We start from the raw sequence: 18743 nt of genomic DNA on the forward strand, positions 1-18743 counted from the left end.
TGATCTAAAACAGACCTAGGGGCAGGCAGGCACCCAAAGTTCAGTCTATAAGCCAAAGCTCAAAAGTAAGAACAGGAGCCCTTAAAATTTAAGGAAGATAGTAATGCAAATGACAGTCTCCAAACTGAAAATCATGGACACACAAATATAAAATAAGTAACATAATATTCAGTTGGGTGTGGGATGGGAGAGTATCTGTTAGTAGCTTAACCTTTACATACGAAAACTGAAAGGGAACTAACATTCTTATAATGCCGCAGGAAAATAGCCAGGAGAAGAGCTATTCTGGGATTTTTGCAAGAAATATGGAGGACACAGTACAAAGGTTAGCAGCAGCACCTGTTTAACATTGTAACTTATCTTCATTTTATGTTTAAAAAATCCAAACTGAAGCACTAATTAGGACATTAAACATGATAAGATATGAACAACACAAGCTATATGTGATATATTCAACTGCAAATCACATGAAAAACAGCTGGCTGCAGACATCTTTGGGAAAAGGAAAACCACAGACAACTCATTATATTTCACTTTGCTCCCCACCATCCCATTTTTTTCTGCCAGTTTCTCTTCCTCCTCTAAAGTTACTATCACGAACACTGATTCAAAGTTTTGATGGCTCTCTAAATAATGGCCAGGCACACCTGCCTTCACTTAACGAGACAAACTGCAGAGCTGGGCACCTTCATAATATAAATAAAAGAGTGGTTTGGGGTTTTTGGAGCAATGGTGACCTATACCACCTGTCTCTTTTTCTGATCTGACAGATGGAAAACCCTCGTTTTATGACCAAAAAAACATTCTGCAGGGTCTTGCTCCTCCCTCACTTAAATAAATGCAGTTATTCCTACTCTAGTTCCCATATGACTTTTTTTGGGGGAAATCCTTTTAAAAATATCTGCTCAAATTTGTTTGTTTTCCAACTATCAGTGATTATTTTATGTGGCTCTGACAGTCTGGCTTGCAAAGCATTTCTGCTGTGAAACTGAGATCCCTTGCAAGAATAAGGGGGTATTTCCTTTGCTGCAGAATACAAACCAGGGTCATTGTTAACTACCAGGGAATCTGAACTTCCTGAACAAACAACAGCCAGTGTCATCTTCGGAGTGCAGTTTTTTGATAGAAGTATCATGTGTGCTGGCATTGTCTTTTTATTACAATATGTCTAGCCAAGAATGCAGAGCCTGAATGTATAACACACTGCATTTCGAAAGCAGACTTGGACTTCTAAAGTACCTGGATTTTGTTGCAGTTACTGACCTGTTATATTTTTCATTGCATCTCTGAAGCCAATTTTTAGAACTTGGGCAGAAAATAAGCAAAGGCTCAGCTCAACATCAATTCCTTCTCATCCATAAGTACAAACTCTACAAGCACAAAAACCACTTAACAGTAGCTCAGCACAATGGACATTAGAGGGGGAAAAGTTTCAATCACAAATACATCCTGTAAACAAGAGCGTTCAGGTAGCCTGACAATGTCATGGGCAAAGTCAGCTGAAAGATTTGTGTCTAAGCAAAAGTCAAGGATATGATTCCAAGATTACGGACTGGAAATTAATCTCTGGCGGCACAAAGGGAAAAGATAAGGAAATTTGATTACATGAGACATTATTGTTTGATCTTATCAGTGGAATTCACACTTACCAGGCAAATGCACGTTATGCAAGGATTGTCTGTGATAAAGGGGATCTGTAGTACTTCTCCTTCATTTTCACATTTTGCAACAGAACCTGCAATAGATATTTTAAAAATTAATACTTTCTCCTCCCACTTTGCTCACGTTCAACCTGAATTAACTATGCACAGCACTGCAGTCAAAAAATCTGTAGTCCTACACATACTTAGGATGAAACTTATGTGGAAGAAAAGCCCACTGAAATGAATGGGAGTTACTTTTAAGTAAATGTGGGTTTTCCTTTGATTGAAGAAATGCAAGTATTTGGAATTATTACTATTTTGTTAAACATTTGTACATTTTTTAAAATTATTGTTGTCTTACCCATCCACAAACTGTCCAAAGTAGAAGTAGTATGGGGGTGAATTAATTGTGTAAGTTGTTCCTTGGTCTCAACAGACAGGAATGTTTTTGATCCTTTGAAACTCTTTGGGAGTGTTACTTTTAAAAATGAAATTTAGGCAACATTGATAAGGACCTGATGTCTCTAGGTGGGAATTTCTCATTTACTTATGTGGATCAGATCGCATGAACTCAACCCACGGGTGTCTTTGAAACCCAAAGACCAAGACTATAATCAGCATCAATTTGCTGCAAAATGAGTCCAGTGAGCAAAACCTCCCTGGAGACACACATATCCCCACACACCCTCAAACACAATTTCATAGCGGGGCATCTCTGGAAAGCTAACACTTCTCACAACGGCTAGAGATGGACACAACATCTCTCTGGACGCCCCAGGTGTCAGTAAAGTGTTCCCTCCATGAAGCAAGGGGTGGAGAGGAGAGCAGCTGAGGTCCTTCACGTGCCTGGAAGGCATGCAACTTAAGAGGTCACCTCTCCTTTTCAACATCTCCACATCTGCTGACCAAAGGCTCTCAAGGACTCCCCGAGTGCGGAATGCTTTATCCGCGTGTTGATGCTGATCGTCCTAAGTGAAAAGACGCGGCCGTCCTCACGCCACGCAACTGCACCCTACGGCTATCAGCCTGTTCCTTCTCCAGCTCTGCAAGCATGCAACTGATCTCCGAAGGCAACAGCCCTGTGTCTTGCTTTAGGTTTGCACCAGATCCAGATCTGACGCTCGGCAGCCGGGCTGCTCGGCTGTCTGAGGATCCTCACCTGCGCGATGCTCGCGGGGTGCGCGCGTGCAGAAGAACCTCCTCGCCCGCCCCCGACCCATTCCGACGACCCGAAAAAACCTGCCTCCATCACGCGCGCATACCGCCTCACCCCCGCAACTTTGGGCACGGGCGGGCAGCCTGAGCGCGTGCCGCCCGCCCTCCCTCCCTCCCTCACCTGTGGGGAAGGAGGAAGCCCCGGCCATGGGCGCTGCCCCCAGGTGGTGCAGCAGGAGCCAGGCGGCGAAGGGGAGCCCGGGGGAGCGGAGGAGCCGCGGGGACACGGCTCGGGAGCTGCCGCTGAGGAGCCAGAGCATCGTCCCCGGGAGGAGAGGAGGAGCGGCGGCGGCGGCGGCGGCGGCGGCGGGGAGCCGGGCGGCAGGGAAGTTGCTGCTGGGGATGAAGAGGCGGCGGCGGCGGCGGCGGGAGGCGGACTTCTCTCCCTCTCTGGTGCTGCTGCTGTGAGGCGCTCGCTCGCCAGCCCACCGGCCCCTCCTGAGCGGGATATGGGTGGGCGGGCGGGGTGGGTGGGGGAGAGGCGCCGGGCGAGGCGGGGCCAGCCGGCGGCGGCGGCGGCTGCCGCTGCGCGAGGGACCCCCGCCCGCCTCGTGCCCTGACAGGAGCCGCCGCCGCCGCCGCTGCGCCCGCGGGCGCCCTGGACGCGGCGCCCCTCATGCCCCCTCGAGAGGCGTTGGGGGGCAGCGAGACTCCGCCGGGCCCCGCCCCTCCCTCCGCGCGCGGCTTCGGGGTTGTCTTGCGAGGGGGGGCGGCGGGAAAAGGCTCTGAGGAGAAGCTCGCTCGCGGTCCCGCCGCGTCGCTTTGCCTCACGTCGTGTTCCCTTTCCCTTGAGGGGACGGGGAGGTGAAGAGAGCCCGCTGCCTCCCTCCTGGCGCGGGGCGAGGCGTCGGTGGAGGTAGAGAAATAATAATAATAATAATGGTTTGAAATTTAAGACCCCCCCCCAAGGAAAAGGCACTTTCTTGCCCTGCCCGTGGACCAGGAGGTCGTGCCGGGAGAGGCCTTCAGCAACGGGGCCTTTATTCGCGCTGCCAGCCTGACCTTCACCCTCTTATATAGAGAGAGGAAAGGAGACGTGGAGGTGCAAAGGCTTGCGGGGCAGTCCTGTTGCCTACTCAGAAGTAAGCCCCGCTGAGTTCATCAGGGGTGCCAAGTGAATACAGTATGATATTTGGGGGGGGGCAAGTAAGCCCCGCCCTGCATAGTTGGCCACATTGGCAATGCCCGTCAACTGGGGGGGGGCTGCCCCCTCAAATGTTTTATTGGGGGGCCTGAAGGGACCTAGGAGTTGGCTCCTATGGGATTCACTGGGGCCTACTTCGGGGTAAAGTGCTATTGGAGCGCCACCCGATTCTGTAAAAGCATTTTAAAAATTATTAAATATGCTGGATTAATCCATTTTAAAGGTACCGAAATTAAGATGATGATGGTGGTGGTGATGTATTTTTAAAAAATACGCAAAGCTGTACAGTGGTACCTCAGGTTACATACGCTTCAGGCTACAGATTCCGCTAACCCAGAAATAGTGCTTCAGGTTAAGAACGTTGCTTCAGGATGAGAACAGAAATCGTGCTCTGGCAGCACGGCGGCAGCAGGAGGCCCCAATAGCTAAAGTGGTGCTTCAGGTTAAGAACAGTTTCAGGTTAAGAACGGACCTCCGGAACGAATTAAGTCCTTAACCCGAGGTACCACTGTAAAACAAATGTAAAAGCAAGCTGCAAGTAGGAAACATCATCTCACATAGCGGTTGCCTCTTCCAAGAGACCTGCCTCATCTACAAGCAGGAAGGGACAAAGTAAAGCTTCTTGCTTCAGAAGTACTGTATTGTTTTTTATGGCTGTAGGTTTTTACAAATTTAATCAGCCAACTAAAACTCATACAAACAGTCCACTTAAGTTTAATCGGGTGACTGCCCTGCTAAGAAGAGGCTGAAGAGGTGCACGTTCCCTCACCAGTGAGAGCCTCACACAGAAAGCAAGGTTTTTAGGCAGAATTGAGCCCCAGCATCCTTTTTTAAAAAGAAATTAAGCATTGCAGAGAGACAAACATCACAGTTTATTAACTGCTGCAGATAAAATGGCTCAGATTAAAGGCTCAGCTAAAGAAATAATTCAAAAGTTCGCAACCTTATGAGGTTTTTTGTTTTTCTTTAATAATTCCACATATTTTAATTGTTTCTGGATGGTGATAATGCAAGCCATGGTAAGAAGTATTCGAAGGTGTGAATAATCTAAATAAATAGGAAAGGGGGCAAATGATGGTTCAGGAAGGGCACTCCTCCCAGAACTCCTATTGCTATCCCAGAGCTTACATTTAAAATTGTGTGAGGTGCCACGTCTCATTACACCTTTGGCAATCCAAGGTGAGGAATGCCAATGGTTGCTGGAGCACGCACTGCTAGATAGTCTTCCCTAAGTCCAGTGCTGTTCTCTCCCTCCAGTGTGCAGGCCACTTCAGAGGACCATTTCATGCATGCTCTTTGTGCCATTCCTCATGCTACCACGTTTGGAATACATACAGTCATACATATTTTACTTCCATCCGCCTCACTTGTACGTCTTCTTTTTATCATATTCATCCTTGCAACAGTCCTGTGTGATGATGATGATGATGATTCCCATTTTGACTGATGATAAACAGGCTGATAAAAAGTGCCCTGCTCATACCCCTAACAGAGTCATGCTTCGGCTAAGTGTTTCCACATCACATTCAACCTTTTCCCACCCCACATACCCACATTGCTCTTCCTGGGCTTCTTTCTGCACACCCATTAGGACGTCATTCACACACAAGCACAAAGTACAGTCTTAGAACGTATTTTCAGTGCCGAGTTCTGACTTGGAGCATTTGAGTAATTTTTTTTAAAGCATGAGGAGAGTTCTGGTAGTCCTGAATATGTAGTCAAATTGGGTTGCTGGTGGGGAGATATATTTCTGCTTTCAGGGTTTTTTCTCATTGTGCCCCTCCTAATCATGGTCTTTTATCATTTGAATATATTCTTCCAATCCCTTCTCTCTTATTATCACATACTTCTTAATATGTGAGTGGGGGGTGCTCGTGTAATCTCACTGTATACAAGTTGTACAAGTGACAATAAAGTATTTCAATATACCTGCTGCTCCTTCACTTTGTCTTACCCTCCCTCTCTTGTGTTCTGTCTGTACAGGTTGATATTTAAATCACAATATACTCATGGTTGCGCAAAACTCATTGAGGTTAGTGCTCAGGTTCTCCTTATTTGTGATTCTTGCTGCTGTGATGAGAGAGAATCATACAATATACTTTTATCAATTGTTGAGCTAATAAGATACCTTATTGTACAAGTTCCTGATGAGGATGCTGTTCTTATCACAATTGGATGTTTATATGAATATTTTATATAAACAGCTTGCTTCTCTGATCTTATGAATCCATAAACTTTGAAGCCAGACTGCAGAAACCTATAAATATATAACATCTTTTTAGAGAAGTTAGTCACATGCTTTGCACATCTTTACATTATGACAGCAGTTACTAAAATGCAATAAAGCAAAAACAGATCAGCTGTGTTTTCCACAATATATTGCAAATGTGCTAACACTACTGATACTTCCATTCAAACACATTTACTACCATCCACCTCCTTCCAGTGCTGGACTTTTTCTATACTTTACTGCTTAGGTTTGTTGGCAGCTTTTACTTACGCTTATTTAGAAAATAACTGATTGGTTTTTGTGGCATCTCTTCGAAAAGATTATTTTAAGCAACCATTCTCTGCTGTTCCACTCTATAGAAGAATTAGCAAAAAGGTCAGCAAACGATGGAACGAAACAGGAAAGTGATTATTAATTCTCACGAGGAAACCCACCTATTGTATTCTCTTAAGGCTCCTGTAACATTTCAAATGCATCAGGAGATAATCCAGACAAAATTATAGCCTCCATCCATAGACATCTAGTACCAGCTGACTAGGAAGCAGTACATGCATTTTTTAATTGTTGCCTTTGACATTCCTGATAGAAGTAGGGTTACAAAACAAAGGTGGTGTTTTTCAACTGATTTGGACCTGATTCACTCTTCTCTGACAACTTGGGTAGATAGCCCTAATGCAAAGAAGAAGAAAAAGCCAAAATGGATTGAAATCTAAGTACAGTGGTACCTTGGGTTAAGTACTTAATTTGTTCCGGGTCTGTTCTTAACCTGAAACAGTTCTTAACCTGAAGCACCACTTTAGCTAATGGGGCCTGCCACTGCACCGCTGCCGCACGATTTCTGTTCTCATCCTAAAGTAAAGTTCTTAACCTGAGGTACTATTTCTGGGTTAGCGGAGTCTGTAACCTGAAGCGTTTGTAACCCGAGGTACCACTGTAATTAAGAGGGTCAGAAAGTATATGATATTGTGTGGTTGTACGTATTTAAAGCAAATGGCAGCTGTTGTGTGAAAGTGTGTCTCAGTGTGTGAGAGAGAGATTGGGATCATGGTATGTGAAGAGAGCACTTTAATCCTTTTGCCCAAGTCTGGACTCTCCCTCTCCACAATTGCCATTTGAATTTGGAGGGAAGATCCCATTGTTGCTAATTAATTGTTCTGTCTCTGAGAGCAGTAGAAAGAAGGCTGAGCACAGTCAGTCTTATTTTTGAAGATGGGGAACCAAAATGGTTCTTTCTGAGGGGTATTTTAATAGCCATGCAGGTGTGTGAAAGAGGAGACTGTCCTTAAGGTGCCTTGATCCTTTAGGGTTTTCAAAGCTGCAACCAGCATCTTGAACTGAGACAAGAAGCAGATTTTGTGTAAGTGCAACTGTTTTAAGACTGGCAAGATAATTTTCATTTGTCTGCTCCCAGTTAACTTACATATTTTGTAAACAAACAAACAAAAACCACACCCACCCCAAGTTTCCAAACTATTTTCAAAGGCAACACTAATTCACATGGGGACTGTTTTACAGTGTGGATTGGCCTGATCAGTAGAGGGTTTCCTTGCATTCCTGGCAATGGTGAGATTCTTTATGAATGCTGCTCTGTGTCTTTCAGAAGTTGTGGATGCCACACAGCATGGGTGCCAACAGGATTTTCTGGGCCAAATATGTGAATTGGGCCTTCTGCCCCTTGAAACTTTGCATAAAATTTGCATACAGTTTGTGTTATACACAAATTTGTATCCTGTTTTGCATGTGAAATGGAGGGCCCCATAATAAATTGGGCTACACACAAGCAATACCATTTCAGATGGACAAAATTTCAACAGATGGAGTTTCTTCTGTAATTTTATTTCCATACTAGGTTTAACATTTTTCGTTTCTGCTGTCACAAAGCTGTTAAAGGCCCAAGATCCCCATTTCCCCTAATACCATTCCTAAAACAATGCAATGAACTCATGTTTTCTTGAATTATACGACAGTTATGTTACCGTATGTCTTTTATCACTTGACTACAGGCAGGCAATACAGTGTAAGAGCCAGTGTTCGAAACTCCCATTGTTCTAGGCACATTTTGCGACAGAGAATTTCATTAGCGCGAGTAGTTTCTGAGCTCTGGGCGCAGTACTGCGCCTAAGATTTCAATTAAAACTGCAGAGTGGAAGGAATGAGGACCTTTTTCTGCCTCCCCACTTCCACCTACCTTCTGAAGACCAGAGAAGAGACCCTTTTAAGAATATTAGGGGGGTAGGCAGGAGAACGACTAGACATAAAATGAACCTAATATTTTAGCTGCAGTTCATTCATTTTCAGCTTTGTATTCTTGTTATAAAAAAGTGCGCCTAGACATTCAGTTGTTGCTCCCATAACCTAGGTTTAAGGTGCCATTTAGCTCCTGGCTTTCATATCTCAGTTTCTAACACTGGTAAGAGCAGGAATGGTACTTCAGGTAGTGGAAGGTGAGGTGGGTGTGGGCTCATAAGAAATATAAGATTTATAGCAACTAAAGTTCTCATGCCTGTGCTTAGATATATTAAAGTTTTATTATTATTATTATTATTATTATTATTATTATTATTATTATTATTATTATTAAAATTTAGAGTATTCTGGGTGCATTTCTTGTGGTCATTGATTTATATTGATAAAAATATGTATAAACTGCCCATATGAATATTTAGAAAAGAATAAACTGGCCACATAAAATATTAAGGCAGTGTAGAACAATATTGACCTTATAATAACTACACTTACAACAATTTACACCCCTCCTCATTTTTATTTTTATTTTTGAGCCTTTAACATAAATGTATCCATTTAAGTGTTTATACCAGGGGTTGCCAACCTGGTCCCTACCACCGACTAGTGGGCGTTTCAGGATTCTAGGTGGGCGTGAGGGGGTTCTATGGCACAAGCTGAATCCTCCTTCCATCGAGCACTGGTGGGCGGTAAGAAAATTTTACCATCAAGAAAGATGCATTAGTGGGCGGTAGGTATAAAAAGGTTGACTACCCCTGGTTTATACCAACAGTTACACCACCACCCCCAAGAATTCCCCTGTTTCCCTCCTTGGATGGGAAGCAATTCATCACCACCACCCTCATTGGTGCTACAAATCAGCAGCTCCCTTTTCATTTTTCTCATCCCAACCACAAAACAATATTAGTACAGCAACATTGGACTGCTTTGCAGGACCGATGTAATCTACACTCTCAGTCAATCGCAATATCTCCCCTGCAATATGGATATACACATGTCAGCTTTTATTTGCATTTCCATTGTATCTTTTTACATATTCAGGGGAAAAACTTTTTTTGCCAAAATTAAACTTAGAAAGAGCATGAACTCCTGTCTTTGCAGGAGCTAATTACTAAATTAGCAATTATTTCTCTTGGCTACAATCATTTCTCTATCAGTAAAGGTGAAATAGCAGTTTCAAAATGAACCGGGAATTCCTGTCAAAATAAACCCAGCACTCCTTCTCCATTGTCAGAATCTAGAGAAAAATCTAGAGTGATGTACACCCCAAGGAAGACCCCAAACCAGCTTCTGAATAAATCAGGAAGTTCCTTCTCAGTTGTTTAGTGAACGGACTTCCTGACTCAGTTTGGAGTCTTCCTTTGTCTTTGAATGACTCTTTTAATTTGGAAAAAGTATTTTCATCATGCCCTTTGTTAAGCCAAGGATATGTTGTGTCACAGCAATATAAAATTTTGATACTATCAGATTGAAATATCCTGTGAATTTTGTGACTTAACAGCAAATTAGCAAACAACTGGCAATACAAAGGAAGATCTTCACCTTAGCTCCTCATTTGCATTTTAGGTTTGTAATCTGATATCATTACAAATGCACTGAGCACATAATTACATTTGTCATTTGAAATGGTTCCAATCCACCCACCAGTTGTTGAGCAGTGTAACATTTTTGATCTCTACCTTGGAATTCAGTATTTCCCCTAACTGTTGAAACAGAGCATAAAGCATAGCATAATAATTCAGGACACAATTCAACATTTCAAGTTCAAAATCTGCACAAGTCCTCCTGCCCCATTCCAAATGGGAAAGAAAAGGCCTAACATTTTCATTTCCATCACTGAAATAGTATGTTGCTTGCCCAAATAACTTCAAGAGAGAAAACCAGCTGTAAATGCATTGGTCTGAAATTAACCATATGATTGACCTTTTGTTGATTAGAAGCAGCGTCATCAAGAATCATAACATAAAACCGTGTCAAAGATGTATCTCGTTAAGTACAGTCATATGTATATCCAGGATCACTAGTCTCATAATTACATACACCTCTTGGCTTAACTCATTGTCCTCCAAATGCTATTCACCTGTGCTATTATAGAGTTATGTCATCCAAACACAGCACTGAATTTAAAGACAGAAAGACCACAATAGCTCAAGAAAAACAATAATTTATAACGCAATCTGACATACCTATTTAAAAGCAAGTGTCTTTGAATTCAGTGGGGCTTATTCTTAGGTAATTGTGTCCAAGGTTCAGAGAGAGAAGCTATGGTTAACTTGAACCAAGAGGGAAAGCTCCTGAAGTCTTCTAGGTACATGGTAGGAGAACCAGGGCTCTGTGTGTGTACATGAACTTGAGGTTTAGTTTTTTATGTGAATGTGGTCAGTAATTTAGTTTCCTGTAAATAACTTACAAAATACATTCAGATTTAAAGTAAGAGCTTGGAACATTTCAATAGTTCACTAAAAACTCTGTTAAGTCGAACATTTAGGCAAAACCAATCAAATTTAATAAAGCACTGTTTCGAGACTTAAAGCTGAAGATGTAAAATGAGAATGTTAAATGAAATGCTAGTGAACTATTCTAAATATATCTTCATTTTGTCATTCTCGGTTAAATTTATGGGTTTTGCCCCAGAATCTTGATTAATTCAGGCACGTTTTTATTAAACTACCTATTGTTAAAACACTTCATAAACTCTTATGGATACTGTATCTAATATAGATATATTGTGTAGATACGACTCATAATTAAACACTTGGGTTGTTTTAGTTCTTTTCCCTTGAAACACAGAACAGGCAATTGTTTTGTATAAAAGATGGATTGCTGACTATATTTAAACAATGAAATCAGAATCCTTTAACAAAAAAGAAAGCGGGAAGAGGACATTCCCATATGCAACAGTAATCCAGGCATCTGAAACCTGAACAAGTTATTTTAATTAAAAATAAAATAAAAAATCACTCCCATATGAAGACAATGGATACTTGCACTTTTCACATCCCTTGTATACCCCAGACAAATAGGAAATGCTGTCAGTTTTAGCCATAAAAGTGATAGCGGATGCCATTAAATTGGCTACAGACAAAACAAACACAACTGTATAGGCACATTTGTATTTTGTTTTGTGACTTGGTCACTGTAAACAAAATATCCTCGCAGTCATAAAAAGTGTTTTGTGAAAGATAGCCTTTGAAACAGCTGGTGTAGCTGATAAGGAGTAAGCAGTAACAAAGTCACTTGCTGAACAGCACAAGTCAGCTGCAGTTCTTTGTCTGGAAAATTCCTATGTCCCCGTAAGTTAGCTTAGCTAACAAAGTCAGCTGGCATCAAGAACATTAGAAAGGGAGACCCTGGTCAATTTAGTGCTAATTTACAGTATAGCTTCATATTTATTAAAATCTTATAAAATAAATTGATAGTTTGAAACTGATTCTTTTTGCTCACTTTGAAAACGCATAATTCTCAAGGTATGTTGGACTTCTAAGCAATCGTTTTGAAGGAATCACATACTGTAAAGCATTTCATGGTGTGTGTTTTTTAGAACAACAGGCTAGCAAATTTAGACCTAACAACACCTTTTCATGAAACATTTTTTTGAAATTCAAGATAAATTGGGCGAAAATATTTGTATCCACAGGCATCATCTAGCTGCTGTTAGGATTTTGAACCAACCAAAGCATCAGGAAATCATTCTCTGCCGTCCAGCATTTCTGTCCCCTTGTTACAACCTTCTTCTCATCCCAAGGATAACTGCTTGAGCATCCAACCCACCTATTACATATTACTGAAGTCTCTTGAGATACCTGCAATATTTCATTTACCCTATGACACCCTATTCCTCACTGGCTTCTGAAGATGATAATTTGCAGACTGTCCATTATCGGTTTTGTTAGGAGGAATGTTTTATGGGATTTTGCAAACAGGTCAGTCCTACTAAATTTAATGGAGTTTACTCCCAAGTAAGCATGTACTGGAGTGCAGCCATACTGGAGTGGACAGTGGAACTGGTGTGTACCTTTTGAAATAATTGTTACTCAGTGCAATCCTACCCATGTCTGCTTAGAAGTTAAATACCACGGAATTCAGTGAGACTTACTCCCAGGTACATGTGTATAAGATTGCATATTCAGCAATGTTTTCTGTCTGAATATTCAGGTATGACCACATGGGTGCACACTACAGTGGTACCTCGCAAGACGAATGCCTCACAAGACAAAAAACTCGCTAGACGAAAGGTTTTTCCGTTTTCGATTTGCCTCGCAAGACGAAATTTCCCTATGGGCTTGCTTCGCAAGACGAAAACGTCTCGCGGCTTTGTTTCCTTTGTCTAAAAACAAAGACATGTTTTGTTTATAAAGTTAATTTATTTTCCCTTCAATTTTTGAACTGCTCTTTACAGTATGTGTGACTTTAAAGAGCAGTTAATAAACTGTTGTTGTACCAAATTTGGCTTTGTTTTGACTTTTTTTGACCATAGGAACGCATTAATTGATTTTCAATGCATTCCTATGGGATTTCGTGATTCGCAAGACGAAAAATTCGCTAGACGGCAAAAATTGTGGAACGAATTAATTTCGTCTTGCGGGGCACCACTGTATTATTTTTAAAAAGTACCACCAAAAGGCAAACTAGGGGCAGTGTTTTACCAGGAACCAGATAACTGGAGACATCTTTGGTGAATAGTTGCAGCATTTCTTCACAAGGGGAGAGTTTGAGCATTTCCATGCAGAAAAGACTTCTTCAAGACAATGACATTTTTCAGATTTCCAAGACTCTATCAACAGAATGGAAAAGCAGAAACTTCTCTGTTTCTCATTGCTTCAGATGAGAAGCTTTATCTTCCAAAAAACACTTACAATATAATTTGAGATAGGGCTTGCTTCCCTTTGACTAATTTGTTTCAAAGACCATGCAAAGGGTAGTTAAAAGATGTATCCTATTTAATGGAAGGCCAGAAAATCAAAAGTACACATTAGAATTTTGTCACTTCAGTCCAGATATGTTAGAGGTACCAACAAAAAAAGCCAGTATTTTTTTCACATATTCAGTTCAGTCCCATACATGTTTGCTCCCATGTTAAGTGTGCATAGAACTGCAGATTCACGCATAGTCTTATACGGAAGGAATGAGTGGAGGTTGTAATTTTTCTCTTGGACAGTATTCTTTGGTGTTGCAATATAACGCACCTAAAATGATTTGCATGCTTTGTGCTTGTTCTGATGTACTAAAAACATTCTCCTTTTAAAATGTCAGTAAAGAGAAACACAAGAAAACCCTCCCGATTATACATTCTTCAAAATGATAAACCCACAGAAGATGGCTCGAGGACATAATATTAATTTCATGTACTGTAATATTGTTCGCATTTATTTTGCTTTTATTGTATTCTCCCATTTTAGGAGAGTGAGTATATTGTACTCACAACATATATGTGTTAAAATTACTAAAATTTAATCTACTCAGGCACTTATGTATATATTCCATCTTTTTCACATACTTCTTTTGTGACACTTAGAGAAACAATTGTAGAATAGTGGCTAGTTACTCTAGTTCCCTTAGAATTAAACAATGTTTGAGACTTCCTTAAATAAATAATAATATTTATAAGACCAAGGAATGAATAAATAACAGGAATTGCATAAAACAAGAACAGCCACCCAAAAGATTCTTCAGGTTTCAGGCAGAGAAGGAAAATTGTTGTGCGTAGAAACTGCCTATAGATGGCAGTGTTGGGAACTATCAGCCTCACAGCAGAGTAGATAAGATGTCTCAGCTGGTCCCAGCTACAGCTGTATACTTGGCTTGGTGTATTCTAAATGTGTTAATGGGTTCTTCTAAGATGGGTAAAATTGCTTTCATGATTTATTTTCCAGAGTCACTTTCTTTGTATACTAGATGCATTTATTTTTATCCTGTATATGAACTCGAACAAAAAATCAAATAAAGACTGCATTACAGAGATTATATCTCTGTCATTAGTTTCCAGATTCAAACTTAGCACAATTGTAAAATGATCTTTCCCTCCCCACCCGCACCCCTTAGGTGGCCGGCTGTGACTCACATCTTTGTGGTAAGTTTTCAAAGGAAATATTCCCTCTTCCTTCTTGATGCTGGCCATAAAAAGCCATCAAGGGCATTAGCTTAGGGCCCTTCCAGATGGCTTCTACTGTGGGGACTGGAAACCTTCACTCTGCAACCTGTAGGATGCTTAGGTCCTTGCCGCGTGACTAACAGGGTGAAGGCTGTGATGTGCATACGGCTGCATTTTTGAAACAAATGCCCAAGGAGAAAGTGGAGAGAGAGTGCCATTTTTGTGTTGTGCTTTAGAGCACATGGTCAGAAATGTGGGGGGCTCCCACTGGGACGTAAGAATTGTGCTGCTAAGTCAGACCAATGCCATTTTGTTTTTGATAGCAACAAGGCAGATGCCTCTAGGATCCCCTTTGTTGGGTCATTAAGGTGAAGGCTTCTTTCCGTGATTTGTCTCCCAGCATCAGATTCAAGGTATACTTCCCTTGTACAAGGAAGCTCCACTAGCTATCATTGCAAGTCATAAATAGGTGACCACTCTGTGCTGCACATATGGATAGAAAAATGGTTCATTTGGATATCCAGAGTTTAATGAAAATATTTTGAAATGCCAAGGTTCTTAGGAGGGAACTGTGAACATTGCAAAATGCAAGGAATTCTGAGGGCTAAAATAAACATGACTAGGATTGCATGAATGCAGTTAACTTGCCCAAATCCTTTTTATAAAAATTGCCACAGGGGAGCTTAAGCCATATCAAGACTCTGTGGGGTAAAAAGAGAGATATTAACCCTTTCTCTTCACTGTGGTCCCAATAAAAATTACCCTGTCACCTTTTTTTGCATCCAGAGGGAGAGGGATGCCTCCACTGGTGCCAAATGCGGCTCCCCTCCTGAAGCAAATCAAAGTTAGGGAAGGGAACTTTCATTGAAACCACAGTAAGGGAGAGAAACTCCCTCTCCAGCCCTCGTGGTCCAGATGCTGTTCAGCTGTGGCTGCTATTTGCTTAACAAAAAAGATCCAAGTCCATTGTACTCATGCATTTAACATGTCTAACTTGGCTTAGATTCTGTTCTTGGGGTGGGGATCAGAAAAAGAAAGAGTGGCATGCATTCTGCTATCGTCATTTCCATTAGCCCTTTCCCCCAGTGAAAAACCTACATTCAAAATTCACATAAACCTTTTGAAATGTTTAATTAAAATTCCAACACCCATAGGAATTATTGTTTCATGTTGACTTTGGAGTATCACCCCTCGCTGTGATTCGTTCCCTCTTTCTTTCTTTCTTTCTTTCTTTCTTTCTCTTTTGTAGTCTGTTTTTAGGAAGCTTGAACTGAATACTGCTGCATACAAATTCCAAATCAGAAGTCCAGTGTTGCATATAATGTTTCTGTCTGTGTGAAACAGACAGAACATGACCCACCTCTGTTGTGAAAGGGCAAACTGTATTTGAAACATTCAACATACTTCTCCTGGCTGGTTGTTAGCTCAGAACGGCCCATAGACATTTTGGCACCCAAGGTGGAAAGTAGTTTTGGCTCTTTCCCACCACACTTCTAGCACCATCACCCAAAATCTGAGGAACAGGATGATTTGGCACCCCCTTAATGTTGGCTCTACGAACTGCCAGTCTGATTGCCTGCCACCTAGGCCAGCCGTGCCTCTTTACTTCAAGAGGGAATGGAGAAAACTAGCAACAGAATAAATTAATATCTTGCACCATATTTTTTATTTTTGTAATACTGGAAAGCTGTAGGAGTGAGTGTGCATTGTGTCATGATCTCAACTACAAGACTTCTTTCCAAGCCAGGGACCAGCCTTCACATATCCAGTGCCAAAAGTAAGGGAGTGACTTGGGATGTGTTCACACCAAGATCACCTTTCTTGGTGTTAATGCACATCTGCAAAGACCTCCTTTCTCAAGACTGGATGTGTTCATGTAGGGTGTAAATTCTGGCCTCCCACTAGTCAGCAGTGCAGAAAAGGAAGGTAATAGGCCAACTGAGATCCTGGCCACCACATTTAAAAAAGCCAACTTGTGGTAGCATCACTGTGTCAAATGGTGATATGAAACAGTCCTTAGACATACAAAAATTAGCAGGCTCTTTGAAAATTTGACGTTGTTGGGACCAATAAAAGACTTTAATAGAACTGAGCTCACCTAGTTCCTACCTAGTCATTTCCTCCAGGAACTCTTAATCTTAAAGCCCCTGTTGGGTTTGTAGCAAAAAGTTACAGTGGAAAGTCCTTTTATCCAACCCTTACATTCATCTTCTGGCAACATCATTTTCCCCATTCAAAGTTATTTCACAGAGTTCCTACACAGGTGGCATTTGCATGTGGGAATCTTACAGGCAGCTTCTTACAATGAAGAACCCATGTGAGAGATTGACACACATTAGAATTGATGTGGTTTTCATGTAATGATTATGTAGGCATGTTGTGTGAAACAGCCCTAATTCTCAGGCTAATATAAACACAAACATGAGCATATATTAATCTAGATTGAAATTTCCGAATACTTGGATTGCCTTCAGATCAATTAGTCTGTAGTCATGGTCAGGCTACAGAACTAGTCTAGTCCATTAGATGCCAACCACTGTCACGACCTATCCTAGTGTAAGGTTGCCATATTTCAAATAGTGGAAATCCAGACAGAAAAGTTGTTGAGCTTTTTTTTAGATTTGCCCAGAAATGTAGGTAGGGTTGCCATATGACTGGATTTTCCCAATTTCTACGAAGACACTGCTGCCAGCAGCCATTTGGTGAGTGGTGGAGAACATGCCAAAGGAAGGGAAATGGCTTTGGGGAGATCACAGAGTGAGGTAAAAACTGATAACACAAAAGCAAGACCCAGCCAGAGATTCTGACCCTGCAATGCAGAGGAAAAGAGTTACTAACAGCAGTCTACAAACTCAAATTGGTGGAGAGGATTATTTTAAACCAATCAATTTTCATGTGTCTAAACTGCCCAAAATCTCACTGAGAATATGTGACCTTACAAATCAATCTTCCTGGCTGCTGAAGACCACATGCAGGGTTCACAAGTGCCTTCCACCCGTTTTGATTTCACTTGACATTTTAAAGTATGTGCAAGAGGTACTTAGCGGATGTTGAGCCATTACCTTGATCCTTCCTGTCTCAATTTTTAATGGAGCTCTTAGGAACATAATTCGCTTGGTGCTGGATGAGTTGCTTCATTAAGATCATCCCTTCTTAATTCCTTGCATACATACACACATTATTTAGGCCAGATGTTTGTAATGGTATTGCCAAAAACAAAAGTTTATATGTTGAAAAGGTCACACACTATAATGCACAGAATCAAGCACTGAATGGAGCCCTGCCATGCTCCTGAGTATTACAGTGGCACACAAAAACTTCGGCAACACCCTGATGCAGTTAATAAATAATAGATATCACATATTAAGTGCTTGCAGTATCTCCTTCAAACTCTATGGGTCAAGACTAACAACCACTTGGCACGTGACAAGCTGTTCAAAAATGGGAGCAAGGTGAACAGAAAATTGAAGGCCATCCTATAGCCAGCAAGAATATATCTACATGTTGCTCAGACCAGAGAGCAAACCTTTTCAGGAGGTTTTATAGGAGACTGGGAACATCACACGACCTGCTCAGGTCTATTGGTGCAAAGAGGTTTCCTTGGATGGTCTTCCTTATAGAATCATAGAGTTGGAATAGACCACAAGGGCCATCGAGTCCAACCCCCTGCCAAGCAGGAAACTTAATCTCTACCCACTGCAGACTCTAGTCCTGAGATCTGGTCCTCTGCAGGCCCCACGTTAATGTGATTCCATAGTTCTAAAATGAAGGCCCATATTGTATCTGTATCATTGAAGCCCCACCCCATATAGCTGTTTTAACTGGTCTTTTTAAATTCTTCTTATTAGTTTTTATTCACCCATTATTTATGCTTAATCAAGTATTGTATGTATATGTTTTAATCTATGGTTGGTTTTTGCTCCCATTTACAGTATTTAACAATTTTTCGCTTAGATTCACACTGTTATCTATTTAGATGTTTTGCTTATGCTGGTCTGTGACCGAATAAAATAAATTCATTCATTCATTCAATGTGCTACCACAGATGTGGGGAAGGAGAGGAGATTCATCTCTACACATGCGTAGCGTCTACACATGACAACAAATCACAAGCATCCTTTCATCTAACTTGTAGGCTGATGGCATGCAACAATTAGATTTATATCTCGTTACAGC

General features: G+C 41.4%; 1 protein-coding gene and 1 long non-coding RNA gene across 3 annotated transcripts in view; one reads left to right on the forward strand and one right to left on the reverse strand.

Annotated features, from left to right (window-relative positions):
* The window catches only part of BMPER (BMP binding endothelial regulator), a 176313-nt gene extending 173144 nt beyond the window's left edge, over positions 1-3169 (reverse strand). Inside the window, exons 1-2 of one of the 2 annotated variants that reach the window (XM_081165156.1) lie at positions 2980-3169; positions 1650-1735 (exon numbers count right to left, since the gene is read on the reverse strand). In XM_081165156.1, coding sequence (XP_081021282.1) covers positions 1650-1735; positions 2980-3118 — 225 coding nt within the window. In that variant the 5' untranslated portion in view covers positions 3119-3169. Of the gene's footprint in view, positions 1-1649; positions 1736-2802; positions 2879-2979 lie in introns of those variants that run through there. The other variant, XM_081165157.1, reaches the window with a different exon arrangement.
* Positions 1-18743, forward strand: part of LOC308570422 — a 204522-nt gene that overhangs the window by 156822 nt on the left and 28957 nt on the right. The window contains exons 2-3 of the long non-coding RNA XR_014001163.1: positions 4283-6034; positions 14519-14546. This is a non-coding gene — a long non-coding RNA (uncharacterized lncRNA). The remainder of the gene's footprint in view (positions 1-4282; positions 6035-14518; positions 14547-18743) is intronic.

This window comes from Podarcis bocagei (assembly GCF_964188305.1).
Source record: "Podarcis bocagei genome assembly, chromosome: 12".
Classification (NCBI taxonomy): Eukaryota; Metazoa; Chordata; class Lepidosauria; order Squamata; family Lacertidae; genus Podarcis; species Podarcis bocagei.